Raw genomic sequence first — 23635 nt, 5'->3', positions numbered from 1 at the left:
CCCCGCCGCTTTTCCTGGGAAAACGTGCATGGAATTAATGAGGCCCTGCCGCTATCTCATTCCAGCAGCTGCAACCCGAGCACTACGCCCTTTCTGCCCGCCACTTTAAAGCGGTCTGCTGAATGGGCAAATTAAAATGAGCATGAAATAATCATAAATTGCGCATTGGCGCATTCAAATTTCCATCGCTTAAAGTCAAGCCTGCGTTTGCCAGACGATTGAGGGAAAGGGTATGAGAGCTGAGTGGAAAGTGGGATCAGACGGTGGATTTCCCGACAGCTCGGGGCGCCCCCATCAAAGTGCCCCGGGGGTTGGGTGGTAGAAGGTGAAGCGGAAGCTGGCAGCTATGGCGCCGGAAATGGCTGCGTATATCCTGCGAATAGGAAGCCATCGCTATCGCCGTCGCTGGCAATAGTTTTGCGGTGCTTTGGTCGCAGTTGCATTTGTATTTTACGATATGAATAGATCGCAGATTGCCGGGCTGCTGGGAAAGGGCTATTAGGGGGATTGTGGAGGCTGTTCCGCAAAACCAATTCCCTAAAGTATTCCTATATGGGTTGGTGGTGCTACTAAAGCACTAGAAATATGATTATAAGCGCATATTGCTTACTTAAATTCAATATTTCTTAAGTTTTATTACCAAAACAGTATAAAACAGTCTTAATAATTCCCTCGGTTGTTGTTTGGAATTCTCCTGACACTAAACTCCAACCAGGACTCCCCTTTCCCAGGACTTCTTTATCAGCCCGGCACCAGATTTCATCCGCTGGCCAAGCGGCGAACAAAGCCAGAAAACCGCGGCGAGATTTTCATTTCAATTTGCTGCCAAAAATGCCCACAGATTCCGACGGGCGTTTTCCATGGACAGCGGAAAATGGGCAGTGGGTGGTGGGCAGTGGGCAGTGGGGAGCAGCAGACATGCAGTCGTTTGGTCGCCAATTTAGTTTTAACGGTGCAGCTGCTGCTTGTGTTATCATTCAATTGCCGCCTGCACTGAAATTTTGCATACCAGATACAAGGATTAGAGAACGGGCCAATCCAAGCTATGGCTGGGAAATATTTTAAGGCATGAACCAGAAGTAACTTAAAGATATTTCATAATACTTAGGAAGTTATTTAAAAAAGCTGCACCGCATATAAATCTGAGGCAGCCAGATATGCAATCCTTCAGATGCGAATGCTTTTCCAAGTGCATGCGATTAGTATCCATAACCATGAGTAATGACCACTCCCGTCAGTTACTCCCATCTGCAGCCACGTCAAGGGCTTTGGCCGGATTCCGGTCGGGTTTAATTGGGCGAGTGCATTGCTCACTTGGAGCGGGCCACTTGACTTGCCGGCCGAACAGCCAGCCTTCGATGGAGCGCCTGGCGAAATTAGCTTAACTTACCCCCGGGGCAGTCGTATCTGCTCCCCATTTCACATTTCCCATTTCCCATTTGCCAGCCCCTGCCAACTCCCCCAAATAGCGTTCTCACCTCGACCCCAGAAGGCGATAGTTGTTGACAAGGATTAGGGCCCGTGGGCATTTTGACCAAGCGCCAAGTGCATGACTATCTGATTGCATTCTATGCGAATTTTGGCCGGAAAAGCGTTTAAAACATCGAACTGCGTGGGTGAAACGTGCTTGGAATTTAAGCTGCACTGAGAGAAAATGAAATGAAATTTGAAAGAAACCGCTTGAAATGTTCACAGACGCCATGTTCTTACAAAATCAGCGCAAACTGTGAACTTATCCGACTTTCCCAGTGCGTCTGTACTAAAATAGAATCCTAATCCCAACGAGAGTTCGCCCCACTTGCATACCAAATTGGTTTAATTCAATAAAATTTTTAAACAAACTTGTTTCTGCGGCCACATCGGTTATGAGTCAGCGTTTTAAATTGCTTTTGTCCGTTGCCTGGAGCTCCATGTCCGCTGGCCACTTTCAGCTATGCTGCTCAAAAGTCTGGAAAGTAATTCTATTAAAAATATCAACAAAAAAAGTAATAGCCACGCTCGGCCCGAAGAACTAACTACATGGGGCGCGTTGAGGGGGTGGGGCTTCGAACTCGATAGCATTTTAGCTGGATAAACAAATTTCTTTGGCGGGCGAACAAGAGCCATGCAAATATGAAATTCCATTAATTTGATGGATGCTCCGGGCGCCAGGAAGTGGAGGAAATGTGTGATGGCACTTCGAGTACAACACCATGCACCCCACGGGGCGTATGATTAATGCAATTGTGTGTTGCCGACAGGCAAGTCAGTGTCAGCGGAAGCACAATGCATTTATTGATGAAGAACAAATCAATTCAAGGGAGCAATATACATATTACCAAATTTCGAGATACAGGTTTTAAATTAAGTTCGTAACTGGGCTGTGGGGGTGCTCAGTTGTTGCGGAAAATCATAATGGAATTTAATCTAACACTTGTTATAACAAACACTTTGTTATCATTTTTAAAACTGATTGAGGTTACCATATGAGCATGGCTATAATGAAAACAAGATAGAATGCTATAGTCAAGTTCCCCGACTATCAGATACCCGTTACTCAGGTAGTGGAAGTGTAAACGAGAAATTTCAACATTTTCTGGAATATCGGTAGAAATTGCGGAATAAATAATGAATAAAAAAGTAAACATTTTTTAAAAGTGAAATTTACAAGGTATTCAAAAATGAAAAAATACATAGACTTAATAGTATATTTTGACAATCATTTTCTAAATATTTTCTTGAACTGTATACTTAATCCAGTTGCGGAAGAATGCAACATCTGCGTAGACCCCCGGAGCTGTACCACAACGGAATCCCCAGCTAACTATACCAATAAGTTTCCTAGTTTCCATCTCAACCAAAGGGCCACCAGAATCACCTCTACAAGCACTTCTTCCGGGTCCGTGGGTACAGATCATGTCGTTAGTTAATTTAGTTAATGAACTATAGATTTTCTGACATTCCATTCTATTTAGAATAGTTTCGTGGACGCCATGCAGTATTGGCCATGGGAATGAAGAGTTTTCTAGAGTATCTCCCCATCCGGAGACCAAAGTAATTGTTCCATCTTCTGGAGTCTTTTCGGCTAAAGAAATTTTCCTTACTGCGCCACCAAGTTTGAGAGGGGCCTCCAAAATCAGTACAGCAATATCATACGGATAGTCAGAATACAGGTATTTTGGATGTGGAATGGCATTCAACACTCTTAGCACCTGACCACCTTTGCTCCAATGCGAAGATCCAGCGCGAACTGATAGATCCGTAATATTTACATCACGAAGGCAATGAGCAGCAGTTAAAATAGCACGATCACTGTAGATGACTCCACCGCATTTATGATTCGAAAAAATTTGCACCGACACTTGCCAAGGCACATATTCGATGGGAATGAAGTGACCTCCTACAATCCGTTCCTCTGGCCCAGGAATCTGAGCAGCGGAAACCAGGCCAGCAATGGATAAAGACAGTATAAGCTTCAAGCACATTATCGAGTTGTTTGACTTCTGTTTCAGATGTTTTAACTGAAAATCGCGCCAGTCTTTTATAGTGCCAAATATGGTGTCAAATAGTAAGGGCATATAAGTCAGTAAGTTTATGGACTACTTATCTTTTCACTTAAAAGTTGCTGGTAAGTGTGGTTATAACCTACGTTTCGGTTATCTATTATTTATTTTCTAAATAGCTTAACTTGTGGCAAGCTTTTAGCTTTCATAATATTATAGAAAATCAATATACGAGTAAGAGCTGTTCAACAGTGTTTCAAAAATATGCATGCGCTGCAATATGTGAAAACCACGGTTCCGCAGGATTTTTTAATTGCAGTGGGTGTCGCAAAAAGTTTTTTTTACAAATCTAAAGAAATTTACAATATATAAAAAAAAAATTTTTTTTTTAATTTTCATAATTGTTGGCGTGACAGTTTTGGGCGGTTTGTGGGCGTGGCAATATTTGAAAACAAACTTGCGCTGCGTCTATGTCTCTGAAAGCTGCATGCTTAATCTCAACATTCTAGCTTTCGCAGTTCCTGTACTTTTCAAGGAATCTAACGTACCCTTTTACTCTACGAGTAAAAAATGTAATTAAAAAATTTTCTAAATTTGAGTGCAGATTTTTAGAGAATTGAGGTTATTGAGGTAATTTAGAGGTACGCCAATTTAAAATCCGATTAAGGTAAGTTGAGTTATGGAGTATAGAACTTCAGCCTTGGGACATTTTTTAATTTTTGATGAAGTTCACATCCAAAAAATTACAAAAAAATTTCAAAAAAATAAATTTCTTAATTTGAATGCAGTTTTTTAGAGAATTGCGCCAGAAACATTTAGAGGTATGCCACTTCAAAATCCTATTAAGATAAGCTGAGTTATGGAGTATAGAACTTCAGCATTGGGACATTTTTTAATATTTTTGAATCATCACATCCAAAAAATTACAAAAAAATTTCAAAAAAAATAAATTTCTTAATGTGAATGCAGTTTTTTAGAGAATTGCGCCAGAAACAATTAGAGGTATGCCACTTCAAAATCCGATTAAGATAAGTGGAGTTATGGAGTATAAAACTTCAGCCTTGAGGCATTTTTTAATTTTTGATGACACATCATCACATCCAAAAATTTACAAAAAAATGTCAAAAAAATAAATTTCTTAATTTGAACGTAGTTTTTTAGAGAATTGTGCCAGAATCATTTAGAGGTATGCCACTTCAAAATCCGATTAAGATAAGCTGAGTTATGGAGTATAGAACTTCAGCATTGGGACATTTTTTAATTTTTATGAAGTTCTAACATCATCACATTCAAAAAATTACAAAAAAATTAAAAAAAAATAAATTTCTTAATTTGAATGTAGTTTTTTAGAGAATTGTGCCAGAATCATTTAGAGGTATGCCACTTCAAAATCCGATTAAGATAAGCTGAGATATGGAGTATAAAACTTCAGCCTTGGGGCATTTTTTAATTTTTGATGACACATCATCACATCCAAAAAATTACATAAAAATGTCAAAAAAATAAATTTCTTAATTTGAATGTAGTTTTTTAGAGAATTGTGCCAGAATCATTTAGAGGTATGCCACTTCAAAATCCGATTAAGATAAGCTGAGTTATGGAGTATAGAACTTCAGCATTGGGACATTTTTTAATTTTTGATGAAGTTCTACACATCATCACATCCAAAAAATTACAACAAAATTTCAAAAAAATACATTTTATAATTTGAATGCAGTTTTTTAATTTTTGATGAAGTTCTACACATTATCACATCCAAAAAATTACAAAAAAATTTCAAAAAAATACATTTTATAATTTGAATGCAGTTTTTTATAGAATTGCGCCAGAAACAATTAGAGGTATGCCACTTCAAAATCCGATTAAGATAAGCTGAGTTATGGAGTATAGAACTTCAGCATTGGGACATTTTTTAATTTTTTTGAATATCTACACATCATCACATCCAAAAAATTACAAAAAAATTAAAAAAAAATAAATTTCTTATTTTGAATGCAGATTTTTAGAGAATTGCGCCAGAAACATTTAGAGGTATGGTACTTCAAAATCCGATTAAGATAAGTGGAGTTATGGAGTATAAAACTTCAGCCTTGAGGCATTTTTTAATTTTTGATGAAGTTCTACACATCATCACATCCAAAAAATTACAAAAAATGTCAAAAAAATAAATTTCTTAATTTGAATGTAGTTTTTTTAGAGAATTATGCCAGAATCATTTAGAGGTATGCCACTTCAAAATCCGATTAAGATAAGCTGAGTTATGGAGTATAGAACTTCAGCATTGGGACATTTTTTAATTTTTTTGAATATCTACACATCATCACATCCAAAAAATTACAAAAAAATTAAAAAAAAATAAATTTCTTAATGTGAATGCAGTTTTTTAGAGAATTGCGCCAGAAACATTTAGAGGTATGGTACTTCAAAATCCGATTAAGATAAGTGGAGTTATGGAGTATAAAACTTCAGCCTTGAGGCATTTTTTAATTTTTGATGACACATCATCACATCCAAAAAATTACATGAAAATGTCAAAAAAATAAATTTCTTAATTTGAATGTAGTTTTTTAGAGAATTGTGCCAGAATCATTTAGAGGTATGCCATTTTAAAATCCGATTAAGATAAGCTGAGTTATGGAGTATAGAACTTCAGCATTGGGACATTTTTTAATTTTTGATGAAGTTCTACACATCATCACATCCAAAAAATTACAAAAAAATGTCAAAAAAATAAATTTCTTAATTTGAATGTAGTTTTTTTAGAGAATTATGCCAGAATCATTTAGAGGTATGCCACTTCAAAATCCGATTAAGATAAGCTGAGTTATGGAGTATAGAACTTCAGCATTGGGACATTTTTTAATTTTTTTGAATATCTACACATCATCACATCCAAAAAATTACAAAAAAATTAAAAAAAAATAAATTTCTTAATGTGAATGCAGTTTTTTAGAGAATTGCGCCAGAAACATTTAGAGGTATGGTACTTCAAAATCCGATTAAGATAAGTGGAGTTATGGAGTATAAAACTTCAGCCTTGAGGCATTTTTTAATTTTTGATGACACATCATCACATCCAAAAAATTACATAAAAATGTCAAAAAAATAAATTTCTTTATTTGAATGTAGTTTTTTAGAGAATTGTGCCAGAATCATTTAGAGGTATGCCATTTTAAAATCCGATTAAGATAAGCTGAGTTATGGAGTATAGAACTTCAGCATTGGGACATTTTTTAATTTTTATGAATATCTACACATTATCACATCCAAAAAATTACAAAAAAATGTCAAAAAAATAAATTTCTTAATTTGAATGTAGTTTTTTTAGAGAATTATGCCAGAATCATTTAGAGGTATGCCACTTCAAAATCCGATTAAGATAAGCTGAGTTATGGAGTATAGAACTTCAGCATTGGGACATTTTTTAATTTTTTTGAATATCTACACATCATCACATCCAAAAAATTACAAAAAAATTAAAAAAAAATAAATTTCTTAATGTGAATGCAGTTTTTTAGAGAATTGCGCCAGAAACATTTAGAGGTATGGTACTTCAAAATCCGATTAAGATAAGTGGAGTTATGGAGTATAAAACTTCAGCCTTGAGGCATTTTTTAATTTTTGATGACACATCATCACATCCAAAAAATTACATAAAAATGTCAAAAAAATAAATTTCTTAATTTGAATGCAGATTTTTAGAGAATTACGCCAGAAACAATTAGAGGTATGCCATTTCAAAATCCGATTAAGATAAGTGGAGTTATGGAGTATAAAACTTCAGCCTTGAGGCATTTTTTAATTTTTGATGACACATCATCACATCCAAAAAATTACATAAAAATGTCAAAAAAATAAATTTCTTAATTTGAATGTAGTTTTTTAGAGAATTGTGCCAGAATCATTTAGAGGTATGCCATTTTAAAATCCGATTAAGATAAGCTGAGTTATGGAGTATAGAACTTCAGCATTGGGACATTTTTTAATTTTTATGAATATCTACACATTATCACATCCAAAAAATTACAAAAAAATTTCAAAAAAATACATTTTATAATTTGAATGCAGTTTTTTAGAGAATTGCGCCAGAAACAATTAGAGGTATGCCACTTCAAAATCCGATTAAAATAAGCTGAGTTATGGAGTATAGAACTTCAGCATTGGGACATTTTTTAATTTTTGATGAAGTTCTACACATCATCACATCCAAAAAATTACAAAAAAATTTCAAAAAAATAAATTTCTTAATTTGAATGCAGATTTTTAGAGAATTACGCCAGAAACAATTAGAGGTATGCCACTTCAAAATCCGATTAAGATAAGTGGAGTTATGGAGTATAAAACTTCAGCCTTGAGGCATTTTTTAATTTTTGATGACACATCATCACATCCAAAAAATTACATAAAAATGTCAAAAAAATAAATTTCTTAATTTGAATGTAGTTTTTTAGAGAATTGTGCCAGAATCATTTAGAGGTATGCCACTTCAAAATCCGATTAAGATAAGCTGAGTTATGGAGTATAGAACTTCAGCATTGGGACATTTTTTAATTTTTATGAATATCTACACATCATCACATCCAAAAAATTACAAAAAAATTTCAAAAAAATACATTTTATAATTTGAATGCAGTTTTTTAGAGAATTGCGCCAGAAACAATTAGAGGTATGCCACTTCAAAATCCGATTAAGATAAGCTGAGTTATGGAGTATAGAACTTCAGCATTGGGACATTTTTTAATTTTTTTGAATATCTACACATCATCACATCCAAAAAATTACAAAAAAATTAAAAAAAAATAAATTTCTTATTTTGAATGCAGATTTTTAGAGAATTGCGCCAGAAACAATTAGAGGTATGCCACTTCAAAATCCGATTAAGATAAGTTGAGTTATGGAGTTTAGAACTTCAGCATTGGGACATTTTTTAATTTTTATGAAGTTCTACACATCATCACATTCAAAAAATTACAAAAAAATTTCAAAAATATAAATTTCTTAATTTGAATGCAGTTTTTTAGAGAATTGCGCCAGAAACATTTAGAGGTATGCCACTTCAAAATCCGATTAAGGTAAGTTGAGTTATGGAGTATAGAACTTCAGCCTTGGGACATTTTTTAATTTTTTTGAATTTCTACATCAGACCCAGATAGAAATATTTGAATATTAGAAATATTTGAAGCTAAGGCATGCACAGTTTACGTTTGTAAAGATAAAGATAAAGATATTTGTAAAGACCCAGATAGAAATATTTGAATATTAGAAATATTTGAAGCTAAGGCATGCTTTACGTTTGTAATGATATAATAGGAATTCTGTTAAGCCTAAATTAGGGAAATTCGATTTTGAATTATTCAGTAAGTATGCAGGAATTGCTGGAATTTTCTAATTAGAAAAGTTTTCACTTTGTTCTGTTCTGAATTTATAAACATTTGCAAGTAACTTCAAACTGAATAAGCTATCCGAGTGGTATATAAGACTTGTTCTTTTGTAGGTAAAGCCACTGCAATCAAAAGTATCGTCCAAACTAGTCGAGATGTTCGTCAAGTGCTTTCTGCTACTATTGGCGCTCAATTTCCTGTCCGCAGGACGAGTAAACCGACCCGAAGAACGCATTATCAATGGTAGCCACATCGAAATCGAAGATAATCCCTGGATAGTTTCCATCCAATTATCAGGCCAACATATATGTGGAGGGTCCATTTACAGTGAAGATACTATCATAACAGCGGCCCATTGCTTTTTTGATGATAAACAAATCAGGAAAGATGTCCGACTGCTAAAAATTCGCGCTGGATCCATCTCTAAACTTTCTGGCGGAACTGTTTTAAAAGTGGCCGCCGTAATAACCCATGAAAATTACTTTCACCAAGATTTACCCATCTTTGATATTAAAAACGACATCGCAGTTGTTCGATTAAGTAAAAGACTTAAGTTTACCAGCAAAGTACACCCCATTCCTTTGGCCAATTCTAATCCATATCCTGGAACAGAGGCCCTTATAGCTGGCTGGGGATATACCTACACGTCGGATAATAAGATCCTAAGTCCCATTACTCTTCGAGGAGCAAGCGTCGAAATCCTATCGTCTAAGAATTGTGGAGTATCCCATGGTCAATCAACAATTTGCGCTGGATATTATGAGAAAACCTTTTGTGTTGGCGACTCTGGAGGACCATTGGTAATTAATAAGGAACTCGTTGGTGTTGTCTCCGGAGGAAATTGCATTTCAATAGGTTTCGTATCAAGTGTGCCCTACTTCCGAGAATGGATTTTGAATGCTATCAAGTCTTTTCCGTAACATGTTTAGCAATGTTCTCAATACAATAAAATAAATATTCACAGCATGTGTCAAAGGCACCATAAATTGTGTGTACTCTTTTCAAGTTACAGCTTTCATAGTTTGTTTTAACAAATAATAACAATAAAGTCCAAAATAGTATACGATTCTTGTAAGTATCTTACATAAGACAATTTGGTTTTCAGGAATAGAAAATATGGTCTATAAAGTTACACCTACAATTTGCTTAGCTTAAAAAATTGAGTTCATTTACGTTTATAAAAGGTTACTTTGGAAACTTCAATTACGATTAATTTCTTTTAATTTTTGTTTTTACATTTGTTGTTTTTTTACATTGCCGATACAAAGTTACATGAAAGCATACAAAAATTCGTTGTTTTGCCCAACCGACTGTTGACTGTTTTCTACTGCTAATTATCTAATTAATTAGCTAACGATCCCTATTACTTTCCAGCCGATCTATAGAAAATAATATGTTGTCAAAGTTTCTCATTTTTTATAAGGGCTTACATCAAAATTTTATCAAAAAACACACAAATGCTATATTTTTGCTATATATAGATTATAAAATTTACTTATTACTGATTGTAAATAAAAAGAAAAAAAATATTTTTAGATCTGATCCAAATTTAAGAACTATTTTACATTGATTTGCCCAAAAATCAATTTTTTCCCTGATAATTGGTGTACAAAATAATGTGAAAAAAATTAAATATTTTGAACAGATTTCTTATAATATTAATATATTAACTTCTTTATACGGCTAGAAATCAAAACCAAAGTTTACTTTTGGTTTCCTTTTTTTTCCGATATTTTTTTATTTGGTCGCATTTCGTACATGGTACAACTAAAATACATTCCTATTTTAAGGACTCAAGAGATAATAACTACAAGAAAGTATTTCATAAATATTTCAGCACCTAGAGCGTGTTATATATTTAGATATTCCGGTAATTGGTTTATTTCAGTGTATGCTGCTTAAAATATCCATTAACATTCTTTTGCAACTATGTTCGCAGTCATTCCACCATGGTATTTCTATAAAAAAAGGTCCCAACCTTTGGTAAGACCACTCGAAAGTGCAGCTCTAGTTGAAATGTTTGTGCAGTGGATTTTCCCGATCTTAAGTGTCACCCTGGTTTCCTCTAAATGGATTCCGGAACGAATTGTGGGTGGCGACTCGATATCCATTCAATCGGTTCCCTGGCAGGCTTCCATTCTTTGGTTTGGAGAACATTTTTGCGGTGCAGCCATCTACAGTGAAGACATCGTCATAACGGCAGCCCACTGCCTCACCAAAGTCTACTCCGAATACCTCTCCGTGAGAGTCGGCTCATCGTACACCCGCTACGGTGGTCAGGTGGTGCGGGTAGCTAGGTTCCTGATACACGAGAAGTACCACCGGACCATGTCCAACGACATAGCCGTGATGAGGCTTCAGTCCAAGATCAGGCTGGGAAGTTGAGTCAGTGTGATTCCCCTGGCCGATACTTCTCCGGCTAGTGGAGCTCCTGCCACGGTTTCGGGATGGGGAGCCATTGGCTATGAAAAGGAACTGGCCAAGTCCCTGCTGGGCGTTTCGGTGGACATTGTGGATCAGCATCAGTGTCGTAGGTCGTACGGAAAGCGAATCACCAAGGACATGATCTGTGCCGCCGCACCGGGAAAGGATGCCTGCACCGGCGATTCGGGAGGTCCTCTGGTCTCCGGTGGCCAGCTCGTTGGCATCGTGTCCTTCGGAGCGGAGTGTGCTCTTCCACAATTCCCAGGAGTCTACGCGAACGTGGCTGAGCTGAAGCCCTGGATTTTGAGCGCTATTCAAAGAATATGAAAACGTAATGTGTAAAATAAAGCTTGAATAACATAAACTCTGAAGAAAATGAAATACTTCATTGTGCTGGGATTTTATAACATACTTCAGCCATATGCAGATCCAAATTATTCTGGAGTCTAGGTAAATGGTGCTATTCAAAGACTTGGGATGATTTACTGAGCACGTGCCAAATGGGCCACTTCAGTATGGAATTTCTATTTTTTAAGTGACTACTGATTTTTATTTTGCTATTCGTAAAATGTCCATTTAAAATTCTTTTTCTAATTATCTCTTCCAAGTGGGCTACTCGGAAACCTTTAAAAGTGCCATCTAGTCCGGATTGAAGTCATTCTTGGCATTAGTCGCGTTCGAAATGTTCCTCCAGTGGCTTGTTCTGGTCACCAGTGTCACCCTGATCTCGGCAGGATCTTCTTCAGAGCGAATTGTGGGTGGCTACCCTGTGGAAATTTCACAGGTTCCCTGGCAGGCGTCTCTCCTATATTCAGGCAATTACATTTGCGGTGCTGTTATCTATAGCGACAAGATCGTTATAACGGCAGCCCACTGTCTCGACCGTCCCTTTGATGTACTTTATTCCGTCAGAGTTGGATCAAAATATAAGTTCGATGGAGGACAACACGTAAAGGTTGCAGGAATACGGAAGCATGAAGACTACCGAGAATATAAAAAAATCTATTTTTTTAACGATATAGCCGTAATTCGACTGGCGGACAGTCTTATTTTTAATACCAACGTAAGACCGATCCCACTGGCCGATAGTGAACCCGCAGCTGGAACTAAAGCCTCTGTTTCCGGTTGGGGAGAAATCGGATTATTCGGAATATCACCTTCTTTCCTATTAGAGACCTCAGTGGGATTAGTAGACCCGAATTACTGTCGGCGATCCTATCGATACCTGACCAAAGCCATGATCTGCGCCGCCGCTCTCGGAAAGGATTCCTGTCAAGGAGACTCCGGAGGACCACTCGTCTCCGGTGGCCAACTGGTTGGCATTGTCTCCTTTGGCTACGGCTGCGCAAATCCTTTCTTCCCCGGAGTCTACGCCAATGTGGCTCACCTGAAACCTTGGATCTTAAATGCTATTAAGCAGCTTTAAGTGCCTGCAAGGCCTTATGGATAACTAATTAGCATCTGTAACAATATTTATGACATCCTAATAAATACTTGTTATTGTAAAAGCACTCAAATTGAAGGCATGCTGAATATTCCTTTATGTAAAATCTTCTTTGTAAGCACCGCTCTAGCTTCCTTTTGATCCCTTAGAAGTCCGTTGTGTTCTTCGCTTTTCAAGGGTTGTCTGCAACTTAATATCCTCGCCGAGTTTGAGGCAAGAAAAAGCGATTTCCGAGTCATTGGGCAAGGCAAACTATGCAGTATAATCGCATGATATATGCCTAATCTCTGCTGCAAACCTACCATCGCCGGGAAAATGGAAAATGGAAAATGGAAAACGGAGCCCGGGGAAAATACCCAGCCGCTAAGCCAGAGGAAGCTGCCTCTGGAGAGTCAATTCCTGCGATTAAATTAAGAATGCATAACTTGCAGGGTTAACAATGTTGCCAGGCGCTGGGTGGAGTGCCAGGAATTGGGGGATCGGGGGATCGGTGGCAGGAGCTCCTCCGGAACAGGGAGCAATTGCCTTGACAGGAGCACGAACCGAGTCCCTGATTTTTATTTGCCATTCTCTTTGCACCCATTTCTCCACCCTTTCGCGGGAGAAAGCAGAAAGAAAGCGGGCAGCGGTGCAACTTCTGCTACTTATCTGCTTTTTTCAATTTGCGATTTGTTTGCTGCAGCCACGGCCATTAACACACTGGAAAAAATACTACTTGCATCGGCTTTAAGCATCCATGTTCAGCAAAAGTCGTCGTTATCCATTTCAAATATGACAACAAACGCATTCAGTGTGAAAGTTCCACGTACTCTTTAAGCACATATACTACATATTTTCCCCAGTGTATTCTCATCGGGAATTTCATGTCGAAGGCGCCCTGTTTCTGGTTCCCCTGCCTGTTTGCTTACTTGTTTGCACTCCTGGACAAGGAACGTGCCTGGTCGGGCCTTTTATACACATCTTGTATAGCTGACGGCCAGTTTCCCTCTGCAGCCGCCCACTTTCACTCAGCTTTCTGCAACCTTTCGCTGTATTTGTTCTTAATGCAATTTCTTTTCTGCTGCGCTTTGCCTTGAGTTCGGCAAATAGTTTTCATAAATGTTGTGCTTATGCTATAATGGTTGTGTGCAGCGGATCGCAGAGGTCTGTGGTGGCCATCTCGTTTAATTTGCTCACTCGCGACTGCTGGGCACAAAAGCCAACCAGCTGAGGCCAGGACAAGTTGCCATGAAAGTGGAAGATTCGCTCACCTTTTTGTTCTCCCATTCTGTAGCGGCGTTTATGCGGAGTAGTTTGCGATATCTCCCAGAAGTCACAGGGAAGAATATGAAGAACAATAACAATGTGCCTAAAAGTATGCACAGTATATTTTAGTGCTCTGTTTTCTAAACAATTTGAAAAGCACTTTTGATTTCAAGTTCCTGCTATGCACGGAGATATTAAATACATTTTCACCTATGCAGGACCTACATATGTGTAAGCCAAAACTGCCAGACATATAATTGAATTAAACCCAATCCCTGTTTTTCCTTTTCAGCCAACTCGTTTGTTTACTCCGCTCACAGAATGCCGTACAGTGCTACAAAAAAGTTAGCACACATGCACTATTAGCTTACGACAGCATATTTGCGAACGTGCACGTTAACTTTTTCGACCACCAGACATTAAACACACACATACTTACAACAAAGCGGAAAAAAGGGTTAAGTCCAAGCAAAAACAACAAAAATATGGTTCCCAGCTGCATTTGTGGGCGTTGGGCGGTTGAGTGGAAGTGGGGGCGGGGCAAAAAAAGGACAGCATGTGTCTTTATTGCCGGCTTTTAAATGTTAACAAAGTGCGTACTTTGTTGTGTGCTTAACTGGCATTAAGAGCGACCAAAGCCACACACAAAGACCACAATCATTAACTTGTATTTTCATACGGAGCGCAGCTCATAAACAAGGCAACGAATTTTTAACAATACCCGTTTAGTTACTAATTTGGAATTAACTTTCTCATGCTTCAAGATCATAAATGAGTGCCATATAACCATATATAGTTTAGTGCTTCAAATCGAAGTTCAATAAAATATTTTAGGTTTCTATGAATCCTTGCGCTGCTGTATAATTAATCAATTGACATTGCTATTGCCTATGAAATTGTTTTATAGTCGAGCAGATGTCATATCGTTTCTAATACTCGTTTATTATATTGGAGCAATGTAGCACTTTGCAGGCGAAACCGAAGCCAAAACCTTTTGGTTGCCACTGAACTGAACTCAACTGAACTGAGATTGAGAACCATTTCTGCAAGAAAACCGCACGACACACTCGACCTGTCAACACAAACACACTGTGCCCCCTTCCGGCGTCTCAAGGATTCCCCCCGCTCCGCCCCTCCTTTATGCAGGACCACACTCGAAGGACACGCATCTGACATGACCATATATCGTATATTATGCATGCAAGGCCAGGCAATGGCCAGAAGAATATTCAAAGCATTTAGCAACTCATTGTCCCTTTCGGCAGCAAACCAGCAGCAGCAAACCAGCAACTGAAAGGCACAAGACGCTGGAGCCGCTGGAGCCGCCGGAGAGGGGGAAAAATGTATTCATGGACCCCCAAATTGTATAATTTAAGTTTGCACATAAAATCACACCGCAAACTTGGAAAAAGGCCCGAAAAGTAGGAGCCGCAACAACAACAGCACTCCAGTGAACTGACATAGATACGGATACGGATGTGAATGGGGGGGGGGGGGGGGGGAGTGGGGAGCATGTGCCATACAGTATAGTATATACATATAAGGCGGCCAGTGCTCTTATATGAAAATCGTTCCAAATAATAGCTTAATATATAAATTCAGGAAGGTAAGGGATAAATGCTAAGGAATAAACCTAAGGAATAAATTCTTTAATAATTATTTTTATAAATAAATTCCAATCTATTAGCTTGGCAAGAACGTATTTTTACACGTCCCAAGTTAACTGTAGGTCTCAGAATTTGACTAGAGAGTTTTCCCAACCGTTTTCGCACTTTTCCTATGACCTACCCGTTACTTGAAGACGGCCTTCTCTATTACACAGTTGAGCACACAAGAGTGCCGGATTTCCCAGCCACTCCACCCGCACACACATCAAATTTGAATATTTTAAAGAGGAAAACGGACCAGGACGCAGGACGCAGGACACACCGACAGAAGGCAGAAAGCACCAAACTGGTGTGCCATAAAAGCGCTATAAAATGGCACAAATAGCAGCGGCGTGGAGATATGGGGCTATATCTGTAAGTAGAACTTTCGAACCGATATCTGCTGACCTAAGTGCGTGTGCACATGAACTTAAGCGGTCCTTGTCCTGCTCGATTTGCCGGCTTGGCTGGATTTCCAGCAATGTAAGTCATTGTCAGCGCCTTCGTATCGGACTCATTTGCCAGGACAGCTCGGCTGGCGTCCTTTGCAGCCTTTTGCTTATCCGCAAAATGAAACCTGATTTCCCTTTAATTTTTCCTGTGTCTCTTTGGCTTTTTTGGGGCTTCCGGGGCGACAATCTCAACACCCAACACATCAGCAAAGTTATGGCACTCCGAGGCTTTCACACGGTCCATTTCTGGGCGACAAATTGGTCTTCAGGCTGTCAACGGAAAAGGGTTTGTCCTCCTGAATTTTACGGTGAATTTTTAAGCTTTCAATGCACATCCTTTGGACATCAGTTAGTTGGGGCTCCTAAGTTACAATGAACTTGGGAGAAATTCTGTGGGCCGCCTTAATTAGAATGCCATAATGGAACTGCCGGCGTCCACACACTGGGCTCATAAATAATTTATGCGCCATGAAAACGAATGTGCAAATTTAAATAATCAAATTCAGGAGCAAATATTGTGCCCTCGGGGATTCGCACACAATCATCAATCGAAAGAAACCACTTCGGGCTAAATCGAAAGGCTGCCAACTATTTGGGTAAAAAAGGATAAATGATTTTGCATGAAATTTAAGTGAATCCGTTTTCCACCTGAGATTCAACCGAGCTGTCCCTTCACTCGGAAGCTCAAAAGATTTCCGCTTCCATTTGGCTTTGCCGTCAATCTGTCACTTTAGGATAACAATTACGATAGGTGAATTTGGATATTTATTAAGCCAATCAACAGATTATGCCAAACCTTAATTGTCTTGGCATGTCAACTTTGTGAAGTTGCCCGAAGATGCAAACATGTTCGGCAAACATGTGGGAAATTTAATATACCGAGCATTGTTTCATTTTCTGACATTGGTGGGTAAGCTTTTGTAGGGATTGGAAATTTTATTTTATGATATTAACAAGTGTTTACAGACAATTTAATAAGTATTTTTTAAGCATTCTTCAGTCTTCACTCTCAGTCACAGGCAGGCAAATTCTTTCCAAAACATGCAGCTATTTTAATAACCAGCCAGGCATTCGAAAACTTTCGTAGTTAGACTGGATTAAATTAAGAGCGAATACTTGTGAGCATAAATACCCATGTTTTTCCCCCGCCCCCCCAACTTTCGACCCGAATGCACTGCCACAACTCTCTAACTGCTCCCCGGGCTAAACCTCAAACTCAGCACCCACAACAACGACAACTTTAATTAAGTGAAAATTATGATGCTGTCAGGAAAAGAAGGAGGCGGCAGGCATCAGCACATTGGGTGGCCGCTGGTCACACGTGGCGTATGAATAATGTAGCATCTCAACTAATTAAGCCAAGTAAATGCATTAGCAACAACCCGCCGCAGCCTCTTGTCCAAAAACTGCAGTTTTGCACAACTTTCCGGCGCTCGAAGAGCAGCAGCAACAATTTGGGTAACATATTGCTTGTTTTAATTAAAAATTCTGTTCCAAATATGCAGCGAGCTGGGAAGAAAAACAGTGTGGAGAAGGCAGTCTAACATATTCTGAAACTAAAACGTATAAGGATTTGTGGCATCGAGCACCGGCAACTTGACGCACCTCTCAAGTCCTGCTCCAGAGATCAATGTCCGGAAAATCCATTTCGGGTTTGGTGGCCAATCCCACAAACACTACAGCTTGAGGTATTGGAACTGCTCCTGCATGAGCCAAAAGACCGAAAAAAGCAAGGCCCAGTAGGAAACACAGCTTCATTTTTACTCTGCACAATTTTCAAGCCTCTTCAAAGTGATTTGTATTCCGTTTTGACACAAAGTACAATGGTGATGCGATGCATCAATAATCAAAGTAACTATCGTAGTAGCTGGGATACGAATCGTCATCATAGTAGTAGTACGATCCTTCCTCTGATTCGTCGCTTGATTCGGAGCTCTCATCTTCATAGGAAGCTTCGGATGCCTCTTGGCTGGAACCTTCGGGTGCTTCACTAGCTTCCTTAGATGATGATGATGAAGTTACCGTGGGCACCCCAGTAGTCTTTGGTTCACTGGCTGCCTCTGTGGACAATGATGACTGTGAAGCAGCACGTTCTTCCGTAGAAAATGCGATCTTTCGCAATCCAATTTGATTCTGGGAAATTCGCGAGCTTATTTTGGGCCTGGCAGCTGCCAAGACCAGGAAAACTACGAAATAAATGCAAACGCGTTGAGCGCGGAACATTTTCGGTTGAATATTGTGAAAACAGTGGATAAGCCTCTCGTGCCTCGTGAGGTTTTTATACCTATCTTGAAGTTAAGGTTACTAATAGAAATTTCCAGCAGACTGCACACTCGCTAGTTGTTATTTCTGTTATTTCTCTGTGAATAGTTCGCCATAAAACTTAATTGGCCGGATAAGAAGGTCTGCCTATTGGTAAAATAAGTTACCTAAACAAAGTTTATAAAAATAGGTGTACTATTTATAATAAATGCTTTTAAAGTGCTGTATGAAACTGAAAACAAATCCATGATAACAGAAAGTTACCAAAGCAGTGTTTGACTAAGTGAACCCAAGAAGCAATTATAAATACCAAATTTCGGACTCTATTTCATCAACAAATGTACATATATCAACCAATATCTTACTCTTCCGTGGAGTTCTCCACATCATCCTCCCGTGGAGGCGGTTCCGTTTGCCATCTGTGGCCCATGGCATAGGGCGGCTTTGAGTAGGTCTTCACATAGAAGGTTCCATTCTTGGGGATCGAGGGTTCTCCGCCCATCCGGAACTCTCCGTCGCTCATGAGGAGAACCCAGGTGCCATCGTCGTGACGCTCGCATCGTGGTCCCCAAAAGCCCGCCGGACTCGTCAGGGACTCGATGAAGTAATCATGGGACCTCTTATGCGAACAGCCATATACATAGCACTTCTTCTGATTCCTCCCATAGTTGGGATAGAAGGTGGCGTGTCCCACGGGCTGCTCGAAGCCAAAGCTAACGCTGGTTTGAATGGACTCCACATAGAAGGCGTCACTGGCATCGATGCGGTACTCATCGCTCTTCTCACGGAACTGTGGACCCGCCGGATCCAAGGCGTATATGGTGTTGAATCGATATGGCATTATCCGCTTCCCAGCACTGCCGGCAATCTGGGCTCCCAGCGAGTGTCCAATGACGTAGACGTCGTCGTAGTGCATGTTCGCCACCTGGTTGAGATAGCGCACCAGTTCCGCCAGCAGGGCGCCCATGTCCTCCACCATCTTGGCCACCTCGTAGTAGTTCACATTCGTGGATGTCTTGCTCCAGTCGCATACGATCACATTGAAGTCCTCGTAGGCGGCGGGTTCACCATTGGGTCCCGGATTGGTCAGGCTCAGATAGGCGTTCTTAATCTTCCTTATATGGCCACCCTTGCTCTGACTCATCCAGCCATGTATGACAATCCTCAAATAAGCAATCAGGAAAGAACAATATCAATATTATTGTGACTAATTGCAAGCCTAACTATATTATTTAAAATTGTTAAAATCAATGCCCCTTCAAATAAACAGATTTCCATTCAAGTACCTATGATACCAACTTAGTCTGATATCTTATCACTCTTTAAATGCAAAATTGGTGTACCAATTATTATTATCTTTTAGCTATTAGTGTGTTTTAATTAGCAATAATTTAAGTGTCAGTCAAATGGCAATGACTCAATGGCGATAACTCAAACGAAAGCTCGACCAAAAAATGTAAATATATAAAGCAGAGAAACCTGTTTTCGTGTTAATCGCGAAATATAAAAATTTAATTGTTTGTTGAGAGAATTCGGCAAATATTAGTTTTGGTTCTATTCATTAGATCTGCTGTTTAGCTCTCTCTTTAATTTCTGGATGGGAATACTAAACACATTGCCAATTGTTGTGAGCTGAATGAAAAGCTGTACTACTTTTAAGCCATTATCTCAGCGATAATGAATGCAATGAATTGATTGTTTCATTTGAATTGATCGATGCGAAAACCCCCATTCGATCTGCCAACGGGATTTTAATCTTTCCGGAAATCCCCCTTACCTCGTTGGGTGACGTGCATCGAAGCCCGAGTTCCTGAGGTTCTCCACATCGCCGACGAACAGTTCCCTTCCGCAGTCCGCGAAGTCCCGCTTGAAGAGTATGAACTGCATCTTACCCCTCGAACTGGTGAAGGGTATCAGATGCTTGAAGAACTTCTTCCAAAAGGAGGGGTCCACGCCCAAGGTCTTCTTCTTCAGCAGCGTGTAATTGCAGGTGGCACTGGGATCGAGTTCGGTTCTCTCCGAGCTGCTGGCTGGAGATCAAAGTAAAATTCAAAACATCATATCAATCAGTTGGATTTCCACGCATATCTGCGATAAGACCTTGTAACGTGTGCTATTACGTTACTACCCACCAAGTGCGAGGGCCGCGAATGCCAAAAACAGCGCACTGATGATGCTAATCCGTCCCAGCGGCGAAATCATGGCTACTCCAAGACGTCTCCCTTGGGGCTTCTGACCGATCGAGTAGTGCGTGCGATGACCGATCCCCGTTATAGACTTCGCACTTCGGCGGTACGAGCCGCAGGTCCGAGCGGCTGACTGGTGCGTGCGCAACTGACTGACACAGCTCTCCGCCGATCTCTCGCTGCTCGAGCGGCGCGAGCTCCCACTTCCCAATCGGAACGGAGAGCGGCGGCTCCAGGTCTGTGCTCAGTGGACCACTCACTCCACTGATAACTGATCGCGCACTCTCTCTCTTCCCATAGATCATCGTATTTCCTTATAACGAGCATCGATTGGGAGGGAGATGGCAAATGACTAATGGTCTTGAAAAACACAGCAAGTACACAAGATAACATTTGCTTCTTACCATATATACATATACACAGCATATAAGAAGTATCTTTGCAAACAACAAATTGTTGTGATTACATAAACCATAAGCACTTCTGGCGCTAATTGGCAAGCTGAGAAACCCGAGTAGGAACTCATAAAGGGTTAACCGATCCATCCTTTCTTAACCCTGATAAGTTAATTACCCCATTAAGTTGACCTGCTGTAAAATCCAGAAAAAGGCTGCGTAATGAGCATGGTTTTCCGAATCCTGGGGCCACGTTTTTATGGCTGTCAGTCAGCAAATGATTATCGCGGATCCCGAAAACGCTCAGTCCTATCGGCTAATTGCGTGGCCCTAATCACATTCGAAACCCGCTTAATTAAGCAGCCCCGAGTGCATAATTCATTAATCCAAACTCAAATGAGGCGACAAATTTTCAGTCACTTAGCGGTTCAGTTTTTCGGCTGGCAAGCAAAATGGAAAATTGGGGCGGGAACGGTGCGGGCGTGGCCTTTCCCGCCTTCCACCTGCGCCACATGAAAACGTTTTAATTATGCAAATTTTGGCTGCCTTGTTGATTAGAAAATCCGCGAGGAGCAAAGCAAGTTGCTCGAGCGCCCGACAAGGTATGCAGTGCACCTCAGATTGGCACAAGGACCCCTCCAGGCATCAATCAATATGCAAACAGATCCTGGGGGGCAGGACAAACAGCCCTTCCACCAACGCGAGCCCAATAAATTTGGCCAACCACCAATTAGATGTTGGAAATTAATTGGCAATGCCTCGCGGCCAACTGAAATGGCAGAAGGATGTGGAGCACAATTCCTGCGGCTGAGGGAGAAATTTGAATTCGGTTCCCGGAAAAAGGATATTCGGAGACTTGGTCACCGATTCCCATGCCAAACAAGTTTACTGCACTTGGGCCCCTTTCATTGAATCCCTTCTCATGTGTCTGGAAAAGTTTTTGCCCAGCTTGGTAGGGGCTTTACTCACAGAGATTAAGGGTAAATGGTTTTTCCTAAAGAAACCCTGGAAACAACGTAGTAATATTTGTATATCGGAAATTTCAATAACTTCATTAGAACATGGCTTAAGTAAAATATAGAATAGTTTGGGCAACAACAATCCAACCCTCACCTCCCTTGCTACTCCACTTTTTCATAGCTCCACCGATCAAAGTTTCAGAGCAGGGGGTGGTGAAAAGTTTTCTGGCCAAAACGGAAAAACTGTAAATCCACAACTAACATTTTTAAGCATAACAAAGTGCGACGAGATTCCGAGAATAAATCTTGACGCCGCTTTTGGTTTAGTCAGGCGTAGCCCCAAAAAGCGCTTATTATGCGGTTCAAGGGGGCAGTAAACTGGAATGGGGGTGTTTTGTCCTGGGGACTTTTAGTTTTTAGCTCTACAACGATGACTGCAACTTTTTCTATTGACTTAATGCAGTTGGCAAGTGCAGTGGGGTCTGAACTTGGACACGGAAACTTTAAAGATTAACTGCAGGAAAGTCAGGTTTTCGGGCGGAGCAGTTTCAAATTTAAGGCACAACTAAGTTAGTTTTCACACACAACTCATAGGTTTTACTTGCAGCTCAACAGACAAGTTACCGATTTCGAATTTGTTTCTAATTTATAACACAAAATTGGCAGAGTTGATATATAGGATCGATGGAAGTGCCAGTGAAGGGCATTCTTGGTATATTGGCCACAGCTGGATCCTTTTTTGCACTGGGAGCATACTACCAGCACATTGATGTCATGCGAAAAATTCGACGATTGGAGCAACGAAACCCACATGCCTACTTCATCAGAAGGAAGCTGTACGCACTGGTAAGCAATAGATTTCTATTAGCGAACTCCTCATTCTATTAACATAAACTATTTGTATCTTATAGCTGGGAATTTTCGCTGTGCGAGCTGATAACGCAGAATTGGACGTGGATCCCGATGACTGCCACAAGCTGGGCGGGATCATGAAGTACGGCTTCCCCAGCACCAATGATATCACCCTGAACGAGACATTTGACTTTGTGACCTCCTTCGATCGAAGAAACTCCGCGATTCTGTGGATGTGCGAGCGGGTAGATCTGTCCAATCGCGTCGTCTACGGGGATTCCGCATCCGTGGTAGCAGCTGGAGCATTCAGGCAGTCGGAGGCAGCTCGGGTGTTTTTCCTGTCCAACATAAAACCATTTCTGAACAGAGGATTCAATCTCACCGTCTGGGATCGATTGCTGCAGTACGTCCATGAGATGAGCCAAAGACATGGAACTGTGTATACCTACACCGGATCGGTGTACTTGCCACGTGAGCTAAAGTCGAACAGTTGGTTCCTGGAGTTCCAGTCGGAAGAGAGGACCATGGTGGCCGTGCCCACCCATTTCTTCAAGGTCCTGGTCATAGATCAGAAGATCGAAGGCGATACCATTCCCTATGCGGAGGCCTACGTGATGCCCAACTCGCCGCTGAACAACAATGTCGAACTGAAGACCCTTCTCAGCGATGTCCGGGAAATAGAAAACGCCACTGGCCTACGGTTCTTCGAAGGACTCGACCGCAACTTCGTCAACGTCCAAGTATCCAGTTCAATAGTCCACCCAGTAAATGGTCCTTTAACAAGCCCCTTAACTTTGCCGGGGACCTTGGACACTCGAAGTGCTATCTCCCCCAAATAGAATCTAAATATATGTACAAAGAGATAGTGTTGGCCATGATAAATCCTTTAGAAATACATTGTTTTTTT

The 23635-nt window shown here is 40.1% G+C and overlaps 7 protein-coding genes across 7 annotated transcripts; 4 read left to right on the top strand and 3 right to left on the bottom strand.

Moving 5' to 3' along the window:
- Positions 1 to 2705: 2705 nt before the first annotated feature.
- On the bottom strand, positions 2706 to 3464 carry LOC6556242 (trypsin beta). The gene has a single exon (XM_026979104.1). The coding sequence runs from the start codon at positions 3462 to 3464 to the stop codon at positions 2706 to 2708; it is 759 nt and encodes a 252-aa protein (XP_026834905.1).
- Positions 3465 to 8991: 5527 nt separating this feature from the next.
- On the top strand, positions 8992 to 9783 carry LOC6543245 (trypsin alpha-like). The gene has a single exon (XM_001968348.3). The coding sequence runs from the start codon at positions 9019 to 9021 to the stop codon at positions 9781 to 9783; it is 765 nt and encodes a 254-aa protein (XP_001968384.1). The 5' UTR covers positions 8992 to 9018.
- A 1093-nt stretch (positions 9784 to 10876) lies between these two features.
- On the top strand, positions 10877 to 11614 carry LOC6541931 (trypsin alpha-3). The gene is given in 1 exon segment (XM_026978791.1): positions 10877 to 11614. A coding segment is annotated over 1 exon segment (735 nt). The 5' UTR covers positions 10877 to 10879.
- Positions 11615 to 11969: 355 nt separating this feature from the next.
- LOC6542819 (trypsin alpha-3) lies at positions 11970 to 12713 on the top strand. The gene has a single exon (XM_001968346.3). The coding sequence runs from the start codon at positions 11970 to 11972 to the stop codon at positions 12711 to 12713; it is 744 nt and encodes a 247-aa protein (XP_001968382.1).
- A 4824-nt stretch (positions 12714 to 17537) lies between these two features.
- Positions 17538 to 18321, bottom strand: LOC6542943. Its single transcript, XM_001968345.3, has 2 exons — positions 17680 to 18321; positions 17538 to 17624 (listed from the first exon to the last, which is right to left on the bottom strand). Exon 1 carries the CDS (start codon positions 18295 to 18297, stop codon positions 17914 to 17916), a length of 384 nt encoding a protein of 127 aa, XP_001968381.1. The 5' UTR covers positions 18298 to 18321; the 3' UTR covers positions 17538 to 17624; positions 17680 to 17913.
- Positions 18322 to 18636: 315 nt separating this feature from the next.
- LOC6543071 (pancreatic lipase-related protein 2) lies at positions 18637 to 20686 on the bottom strand. Its single transcript, XM_001968344.3, has 3 exons — positions 20469 to 20686; positions 20114 to 20366; positions 18637 to 19499 (listed from the first exon to the last, which is right to left on the bottom strand). The coding sequence occupies exons 1-3, from the start codon at positions 20536 to 20538 to the stop codon at positions 18698 to 18700; spliced, it is 1125 nt and encodes a 374-aa protein (XP_001968380.1). The 5' UTR covers positions 20539 to 20686; the 3' UTR covers positions 18637 to 18697.
- Positions 20687 to 22465: 1779 nt separating this feature from the next.
- Positions 22466 to 23619, top strand: LOC6542595 (endonuclease G, mitochondrial). Its single transcript, XM_001968343.3, has 2 exons — positions 22466 to 22722; positions 22788 to 23619. Exons 1-2 carry the CDS (start codon positions 22561 to 22563, stop codon positions 23565 to 23567), a joined length of 942 nt encoding a protein of 313 aa, XP_001968379.1. The 5' UTR covers positions 22466 to 22560; the 3' UTR covers positions 23568 to 23619.
- Positions 23620 to 23635: the final 16 nt, after the last annotated feature.

This window comes from Drosophila erecta, unplaced genomic scaffold, assembly GCF_003286155.1.
Source record: "Drosophila erecta strain 14021-0224.00,06,07 unplaced genomic scaffold, DereRS2 tig00000055-arrow-pilon, whole genome shotgun sequence".
NCBI lineage: Eukaryota > Metazoa > Arthropoda > Insecta > Diptera > Drosophilidae > Drosophila > Drosophila erecta.
This window is presented reverse-complemented; position numbering and strand designations above follow the sequence as displayed.

Bases quoted from the DNA above. Each gene is read 5' to 3' on its own strand.
- LOC6556242 (XM_026979104.1), bottom strand. From the start codon at position 3,464: ATGTGCTTGAAGCTTATACTGTCTTTATCCATTGCTGGCCTGGTTTCC.
- LOC6543245 (XM_001968348.3), top strand. From the start codon at position 9,019: ATGTTCGTCAAGTGCTTTCTGCTACTATTGGCGCTCAATTTCCTGTCC.
- LOC6542819 (XM_001968346.3), top strand. From the start codon at position 11,970: ATGTTCCTCCAGTGGCTTGTTCTGGTCACCAGTGTCACCCTGATCTCG.
- LOC6542943 (XM_001968345.3), bottom strand. From the start codon at position 18,297: ATGTTCCGCGCTCAACGCGTTTGCATTTATTTCGTAGTTTTCCTGGTC.
- LOC6543071 (XM_001968344.3), bottom strand. From the start codon at position 20,538: ATGATTTCGCCGCTGGGACGGATTAGCATCATCAGTGCGCTGTTTTTG. The intron at 20,367-20,468 runs GTGGGTAGTAAC...TTTGATCTCCAG, and splicing joins ATTCGCGGCCCTCGCACTTG to CCAGCAGCTCGGAGAGAACC. The intron at 19,500-20,113 runs GTAAGGGGGATT...TGCTTATTTGAG, and splicing joins GATGCACGTCACCCAACGAG to GATTGTCATACATGGCTGGA.
- LOC6542595 (XM_001968343.3), top strand. From the start codon at position 22,561: ATGGAAGTGCCAGTGAAGGGCATTCTTGGTATATTGGCCACAGCTGGA. The intron at 22,723-22,787 runs GTAAGCAATAGA...TGTATCTTATAG, and splicing joins GAAGGAAGCTGTACGCACTG to CTGGGAATTTTCGCTGTGCG.